Genomic DNA, 19,917 nt, shown 5'->3' on the forward strand with positions numbered 1-19,917 from the left:
AGGTATGTGTGTTTTGATCGTTTTTTAGTGGTAGGAGGGAAAGCTATGTGGTGTTACTGGAAACTGAAAAACTCGATGTTTTTCCTAGAGACGGAACTCTCAAATATAGTAGGAACTTGGTGTCATTTGGACAGTTTTGTCAAGGTGAATCACATGTACATTTGGGTTCATTCTGACAGCTGCAATAGTGACTGTTGTCAGGGTCCTTCTTTGAGGGTGCTTGGTTCAGCCTCAAAAATGACCTGATGATTTTATTTACAATTTGTGACTCCTTTAACTTAGCGGTACTTCCCACCTTGCTGTTCCCACCCCCCACCCCCTCTTGCTGTACTAGGGAGTAAATGTCCCTTAAGAAAACTATTTGGTTTTTTGAGACAGGGTTTCTCTGTAGTTTTGGAGCCTGTTCTAGAACTCACTCAGTAGACCAGGCTGGCCTTGAACATACAGATCCGCCTGCCTCTGCCTCCCGAGTGCTGGGATTAAAGGCATGTGCCACCACAGCCGGCTAATAAAACTCTTAAAAACAAGTGCTAAATACAGAAAACCTGTGATGTCGTGTAGAAGCTGGTGAGGGGCCATGCGCATTCATTGTCCATTTAACACATGTTTGGACACTTCGGTAATAAGAAGTATAGAAGATTGACTGATTAAAGACTCCTAAATGGTCACATAAAGCTAGTGGGTTCCCTGCTGGGCCGCTCTGGTCACTCGGTGCTGCCAGGGCTTGGGGGAACGCTTGACTTTGTACACTCTGCTCCAGGGAAAGCACATGATGCTACTTCCTCCTCCGAGGAATTCCCCACGGGCCTGAGTGGCCTGTGAGAACTTGCTGGTGGGAGTGGATTGTGGGCAGAGCTGTCAGGGAAGCACAGTTGCTTCTGTCCTGCACCCGTCATATTTGTACATGTTTTTTCTTTAACAGGTTTGCCAACAAGTGCCTCCCCTCATTAAAAAAAGACTATGTGGGCTGGGGATTTAGCTCAGTGGTAGAGCACTTGCCTAGCAAAAAATCCTGGGTTTGATCCTCAGCTCAAAAAAAGAGACTATGTATGCATCTTGTGTGTTTTAGGTTTTTTCCAAGCAATTTTTTACATTTACTTATTTGTGGAGGTCATGTGTGCCATGTCACGTGTGGAGCTCAGAGGACAGTTTTGGGGACTTTCCATCACCTGGTGACTGAACTCAGGGCATTGGGTTTGGCAGCAGCTCCTTTTACCTGCAGAGGCAGGACAGAGCAGAGCCATTCCTTGGCCCTCTGTGAATTAACCTCTCTCTCCTCCCCCTTCCTTTCTGTCTCTCTGTGTGGTCCTGGCACTTGCTGTGTAGACCAGGCTGAACTCACAGGACTCCTTTTGCCTCTTGTGTCCTGAGTGTTGGGATTAAAGGCGCCGCCGCCACCACCAGGCCTGAGCTTCCTGATAAACGTTGTTTCCGTGAAAAGGACTGTAGGGCAGAACAAGGTGCTTCCTTCCTGTCACCTGGACAAACAGCCCTGTTTGCTCCTAGGTGGCTGCTGAGCAGAGGCCCTGAGGTGTCACGTGAGCTGTGCGCAGTGACAGCCCTGGAAAGAAGGGTCCTGAGGGCTGTGATGGCCCCAGGAAGGTCACTGAAAGAGCGAGGTTGGAGAGAGGTGCGAACAGAAGCCTGGGATTTAGAGGTGGTGGTCACTGTGTGCTCAGCGCTGTCTAGGCCCTGGAGACCCACCGCTTCTGAGTGTAACTGCTAATGAAGAGGCCTTCTTGCCAGCTGTGGTGGCTTAGGGCCTTAGCTAAGGGCACTACCTTTTGACCTGTGGGGTGTGGTGGGCCATTCCTTCAACCCCAGCACTGGAGAGAGACAGAGGCAGGTGTATCTGAGTTCAAGGCTAACCTGGTCTAGACAGGGAGCTCTAGGCTAGCCTGCGCCACACAATCAAGACCCTTGTCTTAACACAGAAGCCCTAGCCATTTTCTATTTAATGAAGGGAAAGAAGGTTGCAGCAGTCGACACCATTGAGAAGGAAGAGAGATGTGACCGCTCCGGAAAGGCTTCTGCTGGGTCCAGTTTGTATTCATCGTACACTCTAAGAAGTGCTTCTCAGCCTCCCCAATGCAGCGACCCTTTAATGCAGTCCCTCATGTTGTGCTGACCCCCAACCACAAAGTTACTTTCTTTGCTACTAAATAAGAGTTTTTGCTCCTGTTTGAATCCTAATGTAAATCTCTAATATGCAGGTATCTGACAGGCTACCCTAAAGGGTCTCAATCCACAGGCTGAGAACCACTGCTCTAAACCCACAAGGTGGGGGAAGTAAAGCAAGATTCACCGTTGTGTGCTGTTTTCTCTGTGTTCGGACAAGTCAGGCTTGCCTGGAGGTCAGAGCAGCAGCCTCTAACTCCTTCTTCCCTCTGTGAAATCTCAGACTGAAGGGGAGATCCTGTCTCTAGGGATCCTCACTGGTGGGCCCGAGATCCTGTCTCCACCTCCCTAGTGCACCACCATCGCCCGGCTCTGTTTCTCTTTTAGAGTGGATCAATCTTGTGTAGTCCAGGACGGCCTTGAACTCCTCATCTTCCTGATTCCTCCCTGGGATGATTAAAGGCATGTGCCACCTCTGCCTGGCTCTATGGTTAACTAGTGGCTAGCTCCCCCTCTGATCTCCAGGCAAGCTTTATTTGTCAGAACACAGAAATGCACAACATTTTACATAGGTGGCGATTAGCAGTGGCCCATTGTCCTGGCTGTTTCTCTAGGTCATTGTTCCAGCGAGCAGGGGAAGTCGGGCTTGGCGCATAGGCAGTGCAAGCAGTGTTTTAAGTAAATCACCATCAAATAACATCTAATAGTTGGTCTTTTACATTACTCCACTTCAGAAGTTTCTTACTGTGGCATTTGCAGGGGACCACGAAATAGCTCAGTGGGGCCTTGATGGTGGCTTCACAGCTAGTGTTTGTCTGTAGAGGAGCACAGACTTACTTGGGAAGGAATTTCATCTTGTTCTTGTGACTCAGTCTGATGGCCCTTTTTCCTCTTCAGATGTTTTCAAACTGCAGTAAACAATCCATCTACAAGACCATAGAGAGTAAGGCTCAGGAGTGCTTCCAGGAACGCAGTAACAAGGTGTGTGGCAACTCCAGGGTGGATGAAGGAGAGGAGTGTGACCCGGGCATCATGTACCTCAACAACGACACCTGCTGCACTAGTGACTGCACGCTGAAGCCAGGGGTGCAGTGCAGGTGAGGACACGGGGAGCCGGGCAGTGAGTGGGCCTCACTCTGTAGCCCTGGCTGACCTTCACCTCTTTATACAGATGGGCTAGCATGGAACTCACAGAGATTTACCTCCCTTTGCCTCCCTGGTGCTTAAGGTTTGTTTTTATTTTAAAATTAAGCTTGGTAGTGACGGCCTTTACTAGTTGTCTCATTGGAGTTTAAGAATCTTTTTAAAGCCAGGCGTGGTGGGGCATGCCTTTAATCTCAGTACTTGAAAGGCAGAGGGAAGCAGATCTCTGTATGTTCGAATCCAGCTTGGTGTATATAGTGAGCTTCAGGCCAGCCAAGACTACACAGTGAGAGCCTATCTGGGGAAAAAAATTAATCTTAAACAAAAAAGTTAATTCATCAAGGCTACTTATGGCTGTGTCTTTTATAGCAGCAAAATATTGGAACAATCCAAGATGGTAATAATTAGGATATAAATTGTTATTATGTATCCATATAATAGAATAATGTGGAGTGTTGTTTGATGATATTAAGCAGATTCCAAATTGGAAGGTACTTACATTTGCATTTTAAGTACCTGATAGTCCAGTGTTTGGTGAATTCATCATGTGTACGGTGTGCCTTTTCACTTGTAGGTTCTAGTAGGAAGGATGGGACTCAGGCCGCGGTGTTTCATAGCCACTGGTGCATCCCTGGTTTTTTCTTAACTAGTTAATGAAAACCAAGAATACCAAAAAGGGGATTGCTGTGTGTACTGTTTCTTGCTGAAGTGTGGCATTGATGTTGCCTCCCCACATTAGGAAGGGATGGACACACACACACACACACACACACACACACACACACACACACACACACAGTGCAGAGAGCTCCCGAGGCGTCAGGCTGTGCAGCGGTGGCTTGGCTTGGCCTGGGGTCTTGTTTCAGTGTTCAGGTCACTCACACAACCCTAGCATCCGATGGTGGGCTGCCATCAGCACTCAGTGGCGTTTGTCCGTCCTTCCACAGTGATAGGAACAGTCCTTGCTGCAAAAATTGTCAGTTTGAGACAGCCCAGAAGAAGTGCCAGGAGGCCATCAATGCTACTTGCAAAGGCGTGTCCTACTGCACAGGTATGTGTTTCCGTTGCTCCTCAGGTGTCCAGTGGCGTGTGAGCATGTAATTGGAAAATGGGGTCAAGTCTCCTTAAGGTGAAAGCGGTCCCTGAGCCCTTGCTCTTTGCTAGTGTGTGCCAATTGTTGTGTCCTGGGGACTGTTGGCCTGGACGGAGTTTAATTGGTGTTTGTCTCCAGGGAATAGCAGTGAGTGCCCCCCACCAGGAGATGCAGAAGATGACACTGTGTGCTTGGACCTTGGCAAGTGCAAGGCTGGAAAATGCATTCCTTTCTGCAAGAGAGAGCAGGAGCTGGAGTCCTGTGCATGTGCCGGTGAGTGCTGAGTCCTGTAGCTGGAGACATCCGGTTTTTGTCTGTTGCTCCCTGCTGCTCATAAGGTGGGGGGAGACAGCAAGACTAGTTAGTGTCTGCAAACAGGTCTCTGTGTTCAGATGCTGGCTGCAGCATCCATTGGGAAGGCATTGAGGGGAGGGAGGAGAGGGGGCGTCCTCACCCACCTCACACTGCGCGTATAAAGCACAAAGGCAGCAATAGCTCTGTTCCCATGGCACTAATGGAGCAAACTCCTTGAACTTAAACAAAGCAGTTTCCGGATCTAAGTCCCGTAGGCAGGATTTTCAGAATTGCATGTGTGTGCGTGCATGAGCACGCGCATGCACAGTGGGCCTTCCCTGTGCACTTACAGTCAAAGGGTCACTGGGGGGGTCTGTTCTCGCCTTGTACCACGTAGGTCTCAGGACTCAAACTCAGGTTTTCAAGCTGGCAGGCAGTGCCTTTACCTGCTTTGTCCTGGGTGGGCCTTTGGATGATGCCATCAAGGTCTGCCCCCCTCATTGCTGTGGGGGCAGTCTGGGAAAGCAGCCTTTTTAATGCCAGCCTCACAGTTTCCTTGGGTTCCCATGCTCTTATTTTTGGAATCTCTAGGTCTGAAGGGAGGCTTAAGGACATCCAGGGCCTGGCTGGACTCCAAATTCCCACTCAGCTGTGGAGCTGGTGGATTAATGCCAGTTCTGTTGCATATAGAGACATGGGTGTTAAATCATGAGGCGGGGAACTCCTCCATACACTGGAGAGAGTGATTCCTCCCGTGGGTCACTGTAAAACCAGCAGGTGCTGAGAACCTGCCTAGAGCATGCATGAGGCGGCCCTTGGTTGGAGCCCCAGTACTTCAGAGACAGCAGGGCTGCCAGTAATGATTGAGTCACGACGGGCTTGCAGTGCCTTGGAGGGCCAGTCACCTTTGTAGTCAGCACGGAAAGCCTTTGCTGTGTCCTCCTTGGCTTTCTTCCTGAAGATAAACTTAGGTCCCCAGAGCAAATGCAGACCGTGGAGGGTGATTTTTCATTCTGAGTGTCTCCAGACTGTGGACTGACTGTGGACTTTGACCCCAGGTGATGTCACAGCTGCATTGGCCTCATGCAGGACAGGCTTTCCACAGAACTCAAGGACACTGACAGGGCGATAGGAACGCTGGGGCAGAGGGACACGTGCAAGAACATTACGGAGGTTTAGACCGAGAGGACACTGTAATTACCAGACTTTTCTTTTAGTCTCACTTTGTGCTCCTGGCTTCCTAGATTTCACTGTGTAGACCAGGCTGGCCTTGTAGTCACAGAGATCTGCCTGCTTCTGATCCCCACGTGCTGGGATTAAGGCATGCACCACCACACCCAGGTAATAATGGTTTTAACTTGAAGAGGAATTATGAAGTCAGAAACTGTTAGCTGAATATGGAGTTGTGGCCCATTTTCTTCTCATGGTGCTAGGTCTGGAACTCAAGCCATCACCTACCCCACCCAGGCAGGCTGTCTCTGACTGAAACCATCAGCCTTGGAGAGTGTCAGCTTTCAACCTCGGGGAGGGAGGTCCGAGACGAGGAGTCAGGGAAGCCTGGGGTGGCCCGGGGTGCCAGCAGCCTTTCTCTTTCAGACACCGACAACTCGTGCAAGGTGTGCTGCAGGAACCTGTCCGGCCCGTGTGTGCCTTACGTGGATGCAGAGCAGAAGAACTTGTTTTTGAGGAAAGGGAAGCCCTGTACGGTCGGGTTTTGTGACATGAATGTAAGTATCTCGTCCACCTGGTCTGTAATGTTGGGGGCCACTCCTGCTGTGGAATTCTCCATCTGTAGAGAGGCAGCCTTGGCCTCTCCTCCTCAGTGCCTCCTTCAGAACCACAGCTTGAGCAGGTCTGTAGTCAGTGTCCATTGTCCAAGCCAGGGAGTTGGGGCTCAGTCTCTGAGTGGCTGTCCTGCCGGACAGGCCAGCAGGGTTACTGCTGAGATCTGGTCTCACAAGCCAACAAGCAGCAAGCTTCCTCCCCAGGGCTGCTTCTCTGCGCTCAGGTTGAGCTCCAGTGACCCTAGAACACTTGCCACTTCCCGGTCCGTGCGTAGTCCCTGGCAGCAGGCCCTGGTCAGGAAGATCTCAAGACACCGTTTGCGGTTAGACTGCCTCTGTCTGCAGACTCGAGCACTAATGTGTGTAACCCTTGTTGTTCTGACCGGCCACTCGCACGAGTTTGCCGGAGCCGTATCCTGGCTGTTCTAAAAGGAGACTCTGGGCCGGATGTGACAACACACTGTTCTTAGCCATCAGGAAAACAGACAGGCCCAGCTTGGAGACATAGGATAGATACCCTGTGTGAACACCCTCACCCCCACCGGGCACCAAATGTCTTTAAGGATTGACAGTGAAAGTGTGGATTCCTCAGGCGTCTCTTGTGGGAATTGCCCTCCTGTGTTCGAGGTGGGCCCCCAAGTGAAGTTGTTTAGGTGCCCACTGTTTTTCTGAGGCTTTTTAGTTCTAAACGTGTTGTTTGGGATAGCACAGTGTGGTTTCTCCTTGTAGGGCAAATGTGAAAAGCGAGTACAGGATGTAATTGAACGTTTTTGGGATTTCATTGACCAGTTGAGCATCAACACTTTTGGTAAGTGAACTATTTCCTGTATTTGCCAAGGGCTGAGCTGATTTCCATGGTGACTCAGGTGTGGTTCAGAATTTGTGCCATAACCCCACAATAGAAGACAGCTGTTCACCACATCAGTTCTGAAATACCTGTTGGGGATTAGAGAGATGGCTCAGGGTTAACAACGCTGGTTTTTCTTCAGAAGACCCTGGGTTCAATTCCCAGCTCCCACATGGTGGATCATAATTAGCTGTAACTCTAGTCCTAGGGAATCCAACATTCTTTTCCGGCCTCTCGGGGCACTGCATTAATATGGTGCACAGACATATGTGCAGGCAGAGCACGTGAAAATAAAGGTTAGAAGTTGGGCTGGAGAGGTGGCTCAGCAGTAAAGAGCACTGACTGATGTTCCAGAGGACCCAGGTTCAATTCCCAGACCATTTGGTGTTTGATCACACCAGAGTATTTTTTTTTTTTTAAAAAAGGTTAAAAATTGGGCAGGGCGGCAAATGCTTTTAATCCCAGCACTCGGGAGGCAGGTGGATCTCTTGAGTTTGAGGCCAGCCTGGTCTACAGAGCAAGTTCCAGGACAGCCCTGACACACACACACACACACACACACACACACACACACTTTAGCAGGTTCATTCTTGTGTATGTTGCACGCATGAGTTTTCCGAGAGTGGACCCACTGATCTTGGTTCAGTCTCGTGACCCTGTTTGGTCTAAGAGTTATTTACCAGTAGCTCTCAGGTTTTGCAGAAGGCAAAAAAACCCTAGAATTTTGCTGTAAAAATAGTCATCGTGAGGTAATACAAACACTCTTCCTCAGCATGCTGTGCTGGTTCTCCGGCACTGGACACAGAAAGCATACCCAGTACTCTAGTTTCCTCGGCCCCAAGTCTTCTGCAGACGCCTTGTGAAGTATGTGGTTGAGACATTCTCTGTTTAAATTTCCACAGGGAAGTTTCTGGCAGACAACATCGTAGGCTCCGTCCTGGTTTTCTCCTTGATATTCTGGATCCCTTTCAGCATTCTTGTGCACTGTGTGGTAAGTCACCAAAGTTTAAGTGCTCAGACATTTTACACAAGTGTTGAGCAGCTCCAGGTTGAAAGACAGCTGTAAAATGTTGCCAAGTGCTACTCTACGGGTTCTAAGACAGCTAGCCTCAAAGCCTACCTGATGATCTTGGGACAGAACGGGAGCAGGGTACTTGTCTCAGCCAGGAGAGAGCTTCCCGCGCTTGCCCGGTGCTGTGTGTTCCTCCTCCCCAGCACTGGGTAAACTAGGTCCAGCAGGGCCTGCTCTCAGGAAAGAGGGGCAGAGCCACCATGAGCTCAAAGTTGACCAGCCTCAGCTCCGGAGACCCGGTCCCCATGAGACCCGGCAGGGTGACACCTACTGCCAGACCCATGGTCGTTCTCCAGGACCTCCATGGTTGGAAGGAGAGAGCCGACTCCTCAAAGTCCTCCCACCTCCACGGGCGTGTCTCAGCTTGTAGGCTCTGGCACACTCATGCACAAACATGCTTTTTCAAATGTGTGTATGTTTTGCCTTCCTTTTTTTTTTTTTTTAAACACAGCAGAGCATTTAGCTGGACTTGCCTGGGGCCTGTAAAGTCCATAGGAGCACCTTTGGGCTGCCTTGGTTACAGGGGAACAACTATAAACATTTCAGATATTCCTGTGTACTGTATAGATGTTGACATTGTCATGTACAGTGTTCACATCTTTACGGATAAGTTAACAGTTACCTGTTAAATTAGACTGTCTTTAAAGGTGTTGTATACATTTTGAGTTTTAGAGTCTACCTTTCGTGAGTAGGGAGTGATGCCTTACAGATGAGGGGCGAGGCTTGCTGTCTGAGGCTCTCACAGTGCTCTCCTGGCCCTGCGGTGTGCACAGTCTAAGGGTGGGAAGGCTCCCCGGCACCTGGACCCAAGCAGAGCTGCTGTCAAGTGAGGGAATTGAGGCTTTGTTCGAAGGTGCATCTCAGAACAGCAGCACATCCCTCCTGAGTGCTAGATGTGGACCATGGCTGATCCTGATTTCACCACTTTGTCATGGTTTTTTTCTGGCCACAGCACGTGGTCGGGGCCCAGTTCTTGATGCTGTCTTTCCCTGTCACTCAGCATTCGGCCTCCTGATCAAGACTCAGTTCTGGGAAAGGCTGTCGGTTGGATGGTGAAGTCAGGACGGAGGGAGGCTGCAGACAGTCACTGTACCCTTTGCCAACTGTCCCAGTGCCCAGGCACTGTGGCTACGGGCTGATGGTGTTGCACACACCCCTGGCCAGTGTAAGACACCGGAGAGAGACAGGATGTAAAGCCCATCTCTCTCTCTGTGTGCGTCACCGTTCACAGAGCAGCGCTTCTCACCTGGGAGTCTGTCCCTTGGGTTTCTTTTTGGTAGCACCTGGAGGTGGCAGACAGACCCGAGGCCCCAGGTGTGCTAGGCACCGCTCCAGTGCGGAGTTCACTCCGCCTAGGCTAGTGAACAGGAAGCATGCACTGGTGGAGGGTGGGTTCCTTTAGTTTTAATGACATTTCCCTTCCTCTTCCTTCTAGGACAAGAAACTGGACAAGCAGTATGAATCCCTGTCTCTGTTTCACCACAGTGTAAGTATACGCAGAAGACAGAAGAGCAGGCGCAGCAGGAGCTCTGCCTCCTGGGCTCGTGGGAGTTACAGGGACCTGACTGGATGGGGATGGCCTGAGGAAGTGACTTCACTTAGTTGCTGGTGGAAACGTAGTGGAGAGGAACCCCGGCTTCCCCACAGCCACTGGGGCTGACTCAGCCCTTCCACACTGACTTCTCGTGTCCTGGATCTTGGTAGACACGAGGTGTCAGCGCCTCGCCCTGCACTTGAGCACAGCCCAGGGCTACTGTGGGTAAGGTCGCAGTGTACTGACTTTTGATTCATTTCCCACCCCTGGACCCATGTCTTTCCAGAACATTGAGATGTTGAGCAGCATGGATTCGGCATCTGTTCGCATTATCAAGCCTTTTCCTGCACCGCAGACCCCAGGTCGTCTGCAGCCCCTGCAGCCGGCCTCCATGATGCCGCCAGTGTCTGCGGCTCCCAAACTGGACCACCAGAGAATGGACACCATCCAGGAAGACCCCAGCACAGACTCCCACGTGGATGATGATGGCTTTGAGAAGGACCCCTTCCCCAACAGCAGTGCAGCTGCCAAGTCCTTCGAAGACCTCACAGAGCACCCGGTCACCAGGAGTGAGAAGGCAGCCTCCTTCAAGCTGCAGCGCCAGAGCCGAGTGGACAGCAAGGAGACAGAGTGCTAGTGGGCCGCCCCGCTCGAGGACGCGCATGTGCAGATGTTCTGTAGAGCCGGCCCGAGGAACACGCAGGCAACTTAGCGGATGCTGTCAGGTGACATGCATTCTCTGTGGTGTAGGCCCTTGGAAGGGGTGAGGTAAATCTGGCTTATTTCAGGTTTGGGTTTTCCTTTTATAATCTAAAATCTACTTTGACCTGTGGTGCAGAAGCAGAAAATAAGGCTGGATCAAGTTCTTGGTGAAGTGCTGAGGATATATGCAGTCTGTCTGTCTGTGCACTGTAATGGTCCTCGGACCACAGTGAGGCACTTAGCAGTTAGTAGTGAGGATAACTGGAACAGACTTATTTATTTCTTTTGCCTTCAAGTAAAAGCAGAGGAACCTGATTGTATGTACATTGTCTCCAGATGTCGCCTGTCTTGGCACTGGAATTTTTTTTGCAGACAGAAAGTCCTGTCTGTACTTAGGGCCATATTGACTAAGTAAGAATGGCCCTGTCCAGGATGAAGATTAGCTTCAGACGAGGTCTGCAGCAACAGCCACGTGAACCAGAGATGGCCTAGTCACTGTTAGGCCCTAGTCACCGGGCAGTTTCTCTGGCTGGAGAGTTGGCCCTGCAGTTCCACTCCCAGCACCCACAGGGTGGCTCTTAATGCTCTGACTCCAGTTCTAGATCAGATGCCCTCTTCTGACCTCTGCAGCCCCAGGCACTAATGTGGTGCAGAGACATGCAGGCAAAATGCTCACATAAAATAAAAAATAAGAAATTTCGATATCCACAAAACCTATACTACTTCCAAACACAATCAGCAAGAACTTGACTGCTTGGTGTGAGTGAGTAAGCTGGCACTCTTTGAAGAACCGGTTCTGAGCAGGCCGGGGGCTGCCACTCTCCGCCTGGGGCCCAGCCCTGGAAGAACTGACCTCTGGATCCAGCAAGGAGACACTCACGTGACCTCTGGCTTTGGTGCTTCAGGACCCTGGATGCTCTGTACTTAGTGTGTGAAGGATAAATACCATTAGCCGCAATTCTGATTCCTATAAAGTCTAGTTTAAGAGCATTTCTTCTAAGAATTGGAGTGTGCTCACCGGCCAACACATCTTAACCCAGATAACTTGTAAACTCTGAGGACGCTAACCAAACCTGTGCCTTGTCTCTCTGAGGACGTCTGTTACACTAATACTTGAACATGTACCTTGTGGTATTTGCTCTTTGAACTAGCCATGATAGTCTTATATTTTGAGGATTTGCTATAAGGTGAGTGGGTGTATGTATGAATCAAAGTTCTTGGCAAAATCTAAAAAAGCATTTTTTATAAAATTGTGACTTTTTAAACAAACCAAAGTTGTCCTTAACTTTTTTTTGTCCTTTGCCATGTATAGGATTAACAAGCTGCTCAGGGTATATTTTGTAGCTGTGGCATTGATAACTGTTTGTCAATAAATACTGAACATCAAAACAAAATGGATCCAGAATAACATTTCCCTGAAAAATAAGTTATTAATATTGGCAAATGTTAGTGGGTTAGTGGGAAGAGTCATGAATGGGGCTCAGTAGTTAAGAGCACTCACTGGCTACTCTTCCAGAGGACCCAGGTTCAATTCTCAGCACCCACAAGGCAGCTCACAACTGTCTTAACTGTAACTCCAGTTCCAGGGGATCTGGCACCCTCACACAGATATACGTGTAGACAAAACACCAACGCACATAAAAAATAAATCTTAAAGTCATAAACAGAAGTCAATCTTGAAAAAATGTTTAATCAACTGAATTACCAACCTGAGGTTATGTACATGAACAGTTATTCTTGGGATGTTTGTGAATTACTAAGCAGGTGAAAGGCACCATGAACGACGTGACCCAGCCTTCCTGGGAGGGTTTCCCAGCTGACTAATGGTCTCCGTCTCCCAGCAGACTCAGCTCAGGCTTTGCTTCCTCTACATCCTTCCAGTAAGGAAGCAACCATGGCAGAGAGGAGACCTTCTTGACCAGCAGTGGCCAGAGGTTTGAGAACAGAAACTCGTTTCCCATTGGTGACAGATGCAGGCCATCTGATAAATAAGATGAGAAGTCCTGGGAGGAGAGGAGGAACATGTCACATACCTCTTGGGCAGCAGACCAGTGACCGGGACCACAGTGGCCTCCTGGCTTCTCAACAGGGGCTTGGGTACAAGACCCTTGCTGCCTGTGCTCCCGTTTCTAACACCATCATCCTGGCTCCCAGGGGCTGTGATCCACTAACATTAAGAAAGCGCAGGTAGCCGGGCGGCGGTGGCGCACGCCTTTAATCCCAGCACTCAGGAGGCAGAGGCAGGCGGATCTCTGTGAGTTCGAGGCCAGCCTGGTCTACCAAGCGAGTTCCAGGAAAGGCGCAAAGCTACACAGAGAAACCCTGTCTTGAAAAACCAAAAAAGAAAAAAGGAAGTGCAGGTCCTGGGATGTGGGCAGGTTCGGGGTGATGAGAACTTGGACCATCTGGACCAGAGCAGGAAGGATGTGTAGAGCCCAGTTTCCCATCCCTCCTCTGTCTAAACCCAGGGTTTACTCAGAGGCCTGTTCTAACTTGGAGGAGTCTTCCTTCGCCTGATCCCTGTGGAGACCGTTCAGAGACTGAGGATTCCAGCAGCCTTCCTCATCTGGAGGTTCTGTAAGGAAGACCCCACTGTGATACACCAGGAAAGACTTGAGAGTCAAACCAGGCTCGGGGGAAGACGCGCTCCCAGTACTCTCAAGCCATCTCCACTGGATTCTCCAACTTTTGGTGTGTGAGCCTGGGGAAGGGCTGTGCATACGCCCTGGTAGCACCAGGAGGCCACAGGACATTTTGTGGAGTTGGTTCTCTCCCACCAAACCACCAAGCAGGTGCCTGGGGATGAGACTCCGCAGAGTGCTGGCCCAGCACATGCTAGGTCCCCAGGACCCCACTCCCCAGGGGGGAGGTAGGAAGTTCAGAAGTTCAAGGTCATCCTCAGCTCCAAAGCAAGTTCCAGGTCAGCCTGGGATAGGAGACCCTGCCTCAAAAAGGGGGTAGGGTGAAAGTGTGTGTCTGGCTCTGGCTCTCATATGCTGAAGACCAGGAACGGTGTGGAACCTGACCCTGTTCACTGTCTTTACTCTGTCCACTATGGCTTCGTCTTGAAGGCAGAGAGCTGGAGCCATGCACATGACTTTGGAGCCTCGTTCCTATCAGCTTTATTCATGTTGTGGACATCAGACTTGTCCTCTTCGCTGCCCAGGACTCCGTGGACTCAGGTTTACCCAGTCACCTACACAAAGATGGGGGGCTCCAGTCTAGCTTTGGGCCTAGTGTGCCTAATGCTGCCCAAAAACTATGAGGCGGGGGAGGGCGGACGGACGACATCTGCGTCCTCTGCCAGCACGTGTGTGACTCCATGACGATCCAGCTGCCCTCCTGAGCGGCTGTAGTTGGTGACAACTAGCTCTTCCCCTGTGATTCTGTTTTCAGGCTCTAAGACAAAACATTTCAGCTAGAATGGGGTCTCAAGCCATTTTTTGTTAGTGAATCTATGTCAGCGTCTTATCTGAACTCTGTCCTGCTCTTACAGACAGGAAGTTGGCCATTTATGGTGCTCTAGGGTAGACTCTAGCTGAGGGTCTGGTTACCCTCCAGGGCTCTGCCTGTCTTTATGTTCTTGGTGCAAAGCAAGAACATTTATGTCCTTCGAGACAGGGTTTTACATAGCCAGGCTGGCACAAACATGCTATGTAGCTAGGGCTGGCCTTGAACTCCTGATCCTTGTACCCTCACCTCCCATGTGCTGGGATTTACAGGCATGCATCACCACGCCTGTCTGAAGAGTCTTTCCAGAAGAGCTGCACATACCCGCTTCACCTCTGTGACCCCAATAACCCTGATGGGACTGAGAAGGCCACAGTACCTGCTTGTCCTTCTGCATCAGGGTCCACAGGTCAAGGACATCAGTCCCACAGTCTCTGGCTACTGTTAGACATGCATTCGCATATTCACCGGCAACTGAGTGCAGGCGATTTAATTTGCAACCTGTTGGTGAAAACTCCAGAGCATCACTGGCAAACGTATGGCTGGTCCTACAGAGCTACGCTGACTGGACCATTTCTGAGTGCCACTGATGCCAGCCTGCCTGGGGCTACGGCACAGCAGAGGACAAGGGAGCAGCCAGCTGTAGCATCTAGAAGCTTCTAACGCACCAGGGTCAGAGTGCAGAGGCTAACCAGCTAGAGAGCAGACGACAGTGAGCTGGGTAAGGGGCTCGAGCATGGCTAGAAAGAAACGTCGAAACCATGGGCCCAAGAGTCAACATGCAGCCAACAGCTACTGCAGTGATGTGAGGAACGTCTACAGTCTGCAGAGACCAGTCACTGCCTGAGCTCGCTACTACACGGCTGTGCCTGGGACCAGCATGCTCAACCGTTCTGAGGTGTCTGACGGCCATAGCTATCCAATTCATGCACAGATTCTGGTGCAAAATGTACACACCTAGCCAAGCATATGCTCCCAGACTAGCAGGAAGACAGACTACCCAGGGCGTGAGGCAAGTCTGCTGGCTTAGAAGGCAGAGCCAGAGCTGGGGAAAGGCTCAGGAGGGCAGGTGGCGGACTGAGAGGCTAAGGGAGGGATGTCAGGACACTGCGTGCGAGGAAAAGAACGATTCTTCACTAGTTTTAACAGCTGACCAGTGCTGAAAAGCCAAGAATGTGTCTGGGTCAAACCTGTCCTCCGGCTTCAAGCAGCTGAGACAAAGTCCACAGCACACCTTTCCTTTCAGGTGTGCCAGCACGAGAGCTGCCATGCTGAAGGACAGAATGCACACAGGGAAGGCAAGGAGAGGGATTTTACCCTTCTCCACCTGCCAAGGCGGCAAGACACGGGAGCAGCCCCCCGCAGCTGGACAAGAGGTCACCTGCAGAGCTCGGCTGCTGCAGCTGGCAGTGGGCTTTGTGTGCATCTTGGCGTCTGGCAACTACAGAGTGGGTGCTGGGGCACCCATGTCCTCCTGACTAACACACCAGAATCCCCGCCCCGCTTTACGTCTAAAACAGTCTAGAGGAAGACAACAGAGTTGACCCTGAGCGTGTCCTCCAATGACTGACAGGGCCTGGAGTGGGGGTGCTCGGCACCCACAAGCAGCCTGCTCTGCTCACCTTTCAGGGTACACTCCTTCTCCCAGGCGGCTTCGTACAGCGGGGGCGGGGTGATGAGAATGATCCGCTCCCCGGGGATGTCCACAGACCTCAAGTACTGCACCATGTCTCTCAAGTTAGCGCTGTACTCATCCAAGGGGACATGCTGCTTGGGGTTCTCATCTGTTCAAGACATGTACACCTCAGTCTGAACACTTCAGAAACAACAAATAAGATCAATATACTTCGGTTTCTTAAAAAAAAAAAAAAAAAAAAAAATTTTTGAGACCGTTTCTACTCTAGACAGGTTCTAAATTCACTAGATAGCTAAGACAGGGTCTCATTTATGTAGTCTTGAGAGGGAACCCCACCTCCCAAGTGCTGGGATTAAATTATGGTACCCCCACACCCAGCCCAAGTTTTATGTCGTGCTTGGAAGGGAACTGAACTCAGGCCTGTACATACTAGGCAAGCAACACACCCAATCTTTGACATTCCTAGGCCTTTGTGGTATTTTCGTTTTTTTTGTTTTTTGTTTTTTGGTTTTTTTTTTTTTTGAGACAGTTTCTCCGTGTAGCTTTGGAGCCTGTTCTGGAACTCACAGAGATCCACCTGCCTCTGTCTCCTGCGGGCTGGGATTAAGGGTGTGCGCCACCACCGCCAGCAGGCCTTTGTGTTTGAGACAGTATCTTTCTTACTCTTAGCTCGGGCTGGCCTGGACCTTGCAGTGGTCTGTCTTAGCCTCCGGTGCTGAGACCCAAGCATGTGCCACCACTCCCAGGCAGGAATACAGTTTCTGGAAACTTAGTATGTCTGGAGAACTGTTGATACCAAAAGGCACAAAGACAAGACTCCCTGCTTAAAATCAGTTAACCTCTACCGCTCACAGCTCAGGCCTCAGAGGCTGGCTAGGGCATTTTGAGTGTTCTGGTCTTTTCTCTAGGTTCCCCAGCATGGGTAAAGCTGGCTCTGTGGGCTGCCGACTTGAGACTGCCCCAGCTCTAATCCTGCCTGTCACCGACTAGACATTTAACCTCAGAAAATTGTCTAATCCGAAGCTCAGTGTCCTCACTGGGAATGAAGGACTGGCAGGTCTGCCTCTCAGGATAGCTGTGAAAATAGTGAAGTGTGTACAACCCTCAGCAGGCTGCAGAGGCTTGCTTCCAGCCAGGCTGGCACAAGGCTCTCTACAGACTGTGCAAACCACAGGGTGTAAAAAGCAAAGTCACCCACGAGCCTGCCGGCCAGGCCACTGCTGGCGACTGGATGTGTTTCTTTGTGCCATGTGTAATTTAAGAGAGAGAGGAAAATAAAATCAACAGGCCTGGTTGTGGCACACACCTATCATCCCAGCACGTGAGAGGTCGAGGCAGGGGGATCAACGAGCCTATAAGCTACCTAGTGAGTTTGAGGCCAGCCTGGGCTACAGGAGATCTTGTCTCTAACAAAACCGACACTCCTTTCTCACCAAAGGCCTGCCCTCCGCTGCCAGCTGGACCAGCTGAGGACCCAAGAGTGTAGGAACAAACGATGGAAAGTAATTTCAGGTGGGCTGACAAGACAGTCATGTGGAAAGTGAGCCGGAGAGTACCTGAGCCAAACCTAACCACATCAAAGCCCAAAGGAACCCACACAGGCGAGCTCCAGGAACTCACTGTTCTCTGGAAAACTCTCCTGGGAGATACATCCAAACATGCAGTGGCTGGAGCCCAGGAGAAACAAAAATGATCTAGAGATGCCCTTACCTTTGAGTGAACAGTCATTGGCACCGAAGAAAATCGTAACCACCACAGGGTTTTCCATTCCGCTCCCTTTCCTAATTAATCTTGGGAGGATAATCTTGGCCCATCTGGTATTGTACCCTGAAAATCCACGATTCAGAACGTCACATTTTCTGAAATAAAATGGGTTTTAAAAAAAGGTGGGATATGAGCAGAGAGTGGCTTTCCTGGCAACGCTCAGACCCTGCCCAGCCTCCCGTACCCCTCAATGAGAGATGAATTCCAGACAAGGGGCTAATTCTACACGTTTGTGGTGGCTTGGGTGCATCTAAAAGGGCCCTTCTGATGGGTGTTAATCTGAGCAAGTACAGAATGTTAGAGACCCGCTAACAGGCAGAAACTCGGTGGTCTGGAGGATTATAGGCAGGCACCCCAGCGAACACAAGTGCCCCTGATCTCACGGGGTGGCAAACTCCGTTTTGCAGAACCTGAGTGCCTGCGCCTGCCTGTGTTCCTTTAACATGTACGGAGGAGGAAAACCGCTAACAGAGGAAAACCCACTCCGTGTCTTTACTCTTCAGAGGAGTCTTCCCACTAGGAAGCAGCTGAATACAATCTGCATCTGGGGACGGTTCTCACCTGACAAGTCGGTCAGCCAGCAATGCGCCCCATCCACCCTGCTGGAAAGAAAACTGAAGAGAAAGGCCGTTACTATCCACAGCCAGACACGATGCAAAGGTGGTCGGCCGGGCCCTTTAGGTGCAGGGACGTCCTGCCACCTCCAAGCTTCTTGCCATCCTTGCGTGGGAGGGTATCGTGGGGGTCACTGTGCTTCACTTGATAGCTCTCTGGAAATGCGGTTTTCTCCCTCCAATGGACTCGAACCAGTCACCTACAGTTTACTGCGACTTAACATTAGACGTTTGTTATCTATCTGTACGGAGAATGTCTACCATGCCTAGAGGATGACAGTCTCACTTCTCCACAGCTGAAAACCAAGGGAGCCAATGCTCTACTGATTTCCCTGACAGTCACGCAGTCCTCGGCAGCAACACCTCAGCCACCTACAAAAACCTACAAGTAATGTTGCCAGTCATTAGGGAACGGCATGCCTGAGGGTCTGAAAACCACGGGGAAGTGGGTTTGCGTCCGAGGGAAGGCATCTTGAGGAACTTCCTTAATTGGGAGTCAAACGGTCTCAGAGGAGAGGATTACTTTTTCATACTGTTGGAAGCATTTTGTTTTCAAAACAACTTGGTACCGGACCTGCGCCGCGGGAGACGGCGAGGGATGAACCGGCCCGTTCAAAGTTCAAAGTGGAAGGAACCCGCAGGAGGCTGCGGGAAGCGAATGCGGAGCTGCTCCGGACCCCTAAGCCCTTCGTGCATCCCCGACAGACACCGGGCCATGTAAAGTGACCCGTGCACCCCCGACCATGTAAAGTCCCCCCGTGCACCCCCGACGCGCACCGGGCCATGTAATGTCCCCCTGAAAAGACGCGGACTCGGGCAGCCCGCGAAGATGCACGGCCCTCGGAGCGCGGACGCAGCCGAGGGTGCGGCGGGTACCTGCGTGATGGAGTCCCCGAAGAGCAACACGCGAGGCCAGATGAGAGCGCTCCCGCTGACCGCCCGCTCGCACAGCGCCATGGCTCCCCGGCTGGGATCCGCCGGTCCGCGCCGGATGGGGAGGCTCCTGGGGGCGGGGCCGGCCGGGGGCGGGGCGAGCCGCGGGCCCGCGGCTGTGCGCTCCTGCCGCCTCCAGCGGGCGCTGCTGGGCCCCGAGAGTCGGTAAACCAGGGCTCTCTGGGCAGGCTCACCCCCGACTCCATGGCGATAGCTGGGGCGTCCTGGAGACTTAGCCGGCGCACCCGTCCATCACATGCCACGCCCAAGTGGGGCTCGCCTCTCGTGGTGCCAGGCCTTGATGGACACAGCAAAGCGGCTACTTTGAAAGCCAGAGCTGTCCCGGGACTCCACAGCACCGTGCCCCAGTGTTAGAGCAAATGTTTAGCTTTATATAGAAAATGTTGTATGAGGAGGGCCCTAGACTTTTGATACAGGCCAGACATGGGGATTGGGCTGTTTTACAGATAGTTCATTTTAAGGAAGTCAGACTTACATTTTGTTAAGGAAGCACAGGAGCGTTTACACACCGAATAGGGAAGGTACATGGGCAGGTGATGTAATGCAATCCTATGGCTTGACAGTGAGTGTGCTCTGGGAGAAAGCGGAGAGCTCCCCCCTCCCCCCAGTTACTTCCTGGCCTGAATTCTCTGTACTTCAGGAAATTATAGTGAGCTGAGCGTGCAAATCCCATACAAAGGAATGAGTCCTGAAAGTGTTGATTTTACAAACATATAAACCTATTCGGGAAGGGGTGGAGGACGGGTCTCAAACCTGTGGCACGGTACTTCAACTCAAAACAGACATGCCAATTCGGCCACTGCTTTTCCTTTCCGAAGCCCAGGACCAGGACGACGATCCTGAGGCAGCGGCTGAACATCTTAGGATCCCAGCACCGGCTGCGCAGGCGCCTGCAGGCTCCGCCAGGACAGG

General features: G+C 51.2%; 2 protein-coding genes across 8 annotated transcripts in view; one reads left to right on the forward strand and one right to left on the reverse strand.

Moving 5' to 3' along the window:
• Window positions 1–11,856, forward strand: part of Adam17 (ADAM metallopeptidase domain 17) — a 49,269-nt gene extending 37,413 nt beyond the window's left edge. For all 3 annotated transcript variants that reach the window (XM_036170993.1, XM_036170992.1, XM_036170991.1), the window contains exons 11-19: window positions 1–2; window positions 3,016–3,215; window positions 4,209–4,312; window positions 4,493–4,627; window positions 6,245–6,375; window positions 7,162–7,240; window positions 8,182–8,270; window positions 9,787–9,837; window positions 10,172–11,856. The exon at window positions 1–2 is cut by the window's left edge and continues 151 nt beyond it. In XM_036170993.1, the coding sequence (XP_036026886.1) occupies window positions 1–2; window positions 3,016–3,215; window positions 4,209–4,312; window positions 4,493–4,627; window positions 6,245–6,375; window positions 7,162–7,240; window positions 8,182–8,270; window positions 9,787–9,837; window positions 10,172–10,522 (1,142 nt within the window). In that variant the 3' untranslated portion in view covers window positions 10,523–11,856. The remainder of the gene's footprint in view (window positions 3–3,015; window positions 3,216–4,208; window positions 4,313–4,492; window positions 4,628–6,244; window positions 6,376–7,161; window positions 7,241–8,181; window positions 8,271–9,786; window positions 9,838–10,171) is intronic.
• A 401-nt stretch (window positions 11,857–12,257) lies between these two features.
• Iah1 (isoamyl acetate hydrolyzing esterase 1 (putative)) lies at window positions 12,258–19,914 on the reverse strand. Of its 5 annotated transcripts, none has more exons than XM_036171456.1 (6): window positions 18,928–19,914; window positions 17,999–18,051; window positions 17,384–17,500; window positions 15,660–15,821; window positions 14,417–14,538; window positions 12,258–12,590 (listed from the first exon to the last, which is right to left on the reverse strand). In XM_036171456.1, exons 1-6 carry the CDS (start codon window positions 19,188–19,190, stop codon window positions 12,408–12,410), a joined length of 900 nt encoding a protein of 299 aa, XP_036027349.1. In that variant the 5' UTR covers window positions 19,191–19,914; the 3' UTR covers window positions 12,258–12,407. The 5 variants fall into 5 exon arrangements, with proteins under 5 accessions (XP_036027349.1, XP_036027351.1, XP_036027353.1 ...); XM_036171458.1 differs by having other exon boundaries at window positions 17,384–17,532; window positions 18,928–19,060; XM_036171457.1 differs by lacking the exon at window positions 12,258–12,590 and adding an exon at window positions 12,893–13,162.
• Window positions 19,915–19,917: the final 3 nt, after the last annotated feature.

Source organism: Onychomys torridus, chromosome 21, assembly GCF_903995425.1.
Source record: "Onychomys torridus chromosome 21, mOncTor1.1, whole genome shotgun sequence".
Lineage (NCBI taxonomy): Eukaryota > Metazoa > Chordata > Mammalia > Rodentia > Cricetidae > Onychomys > Onychomys torridus.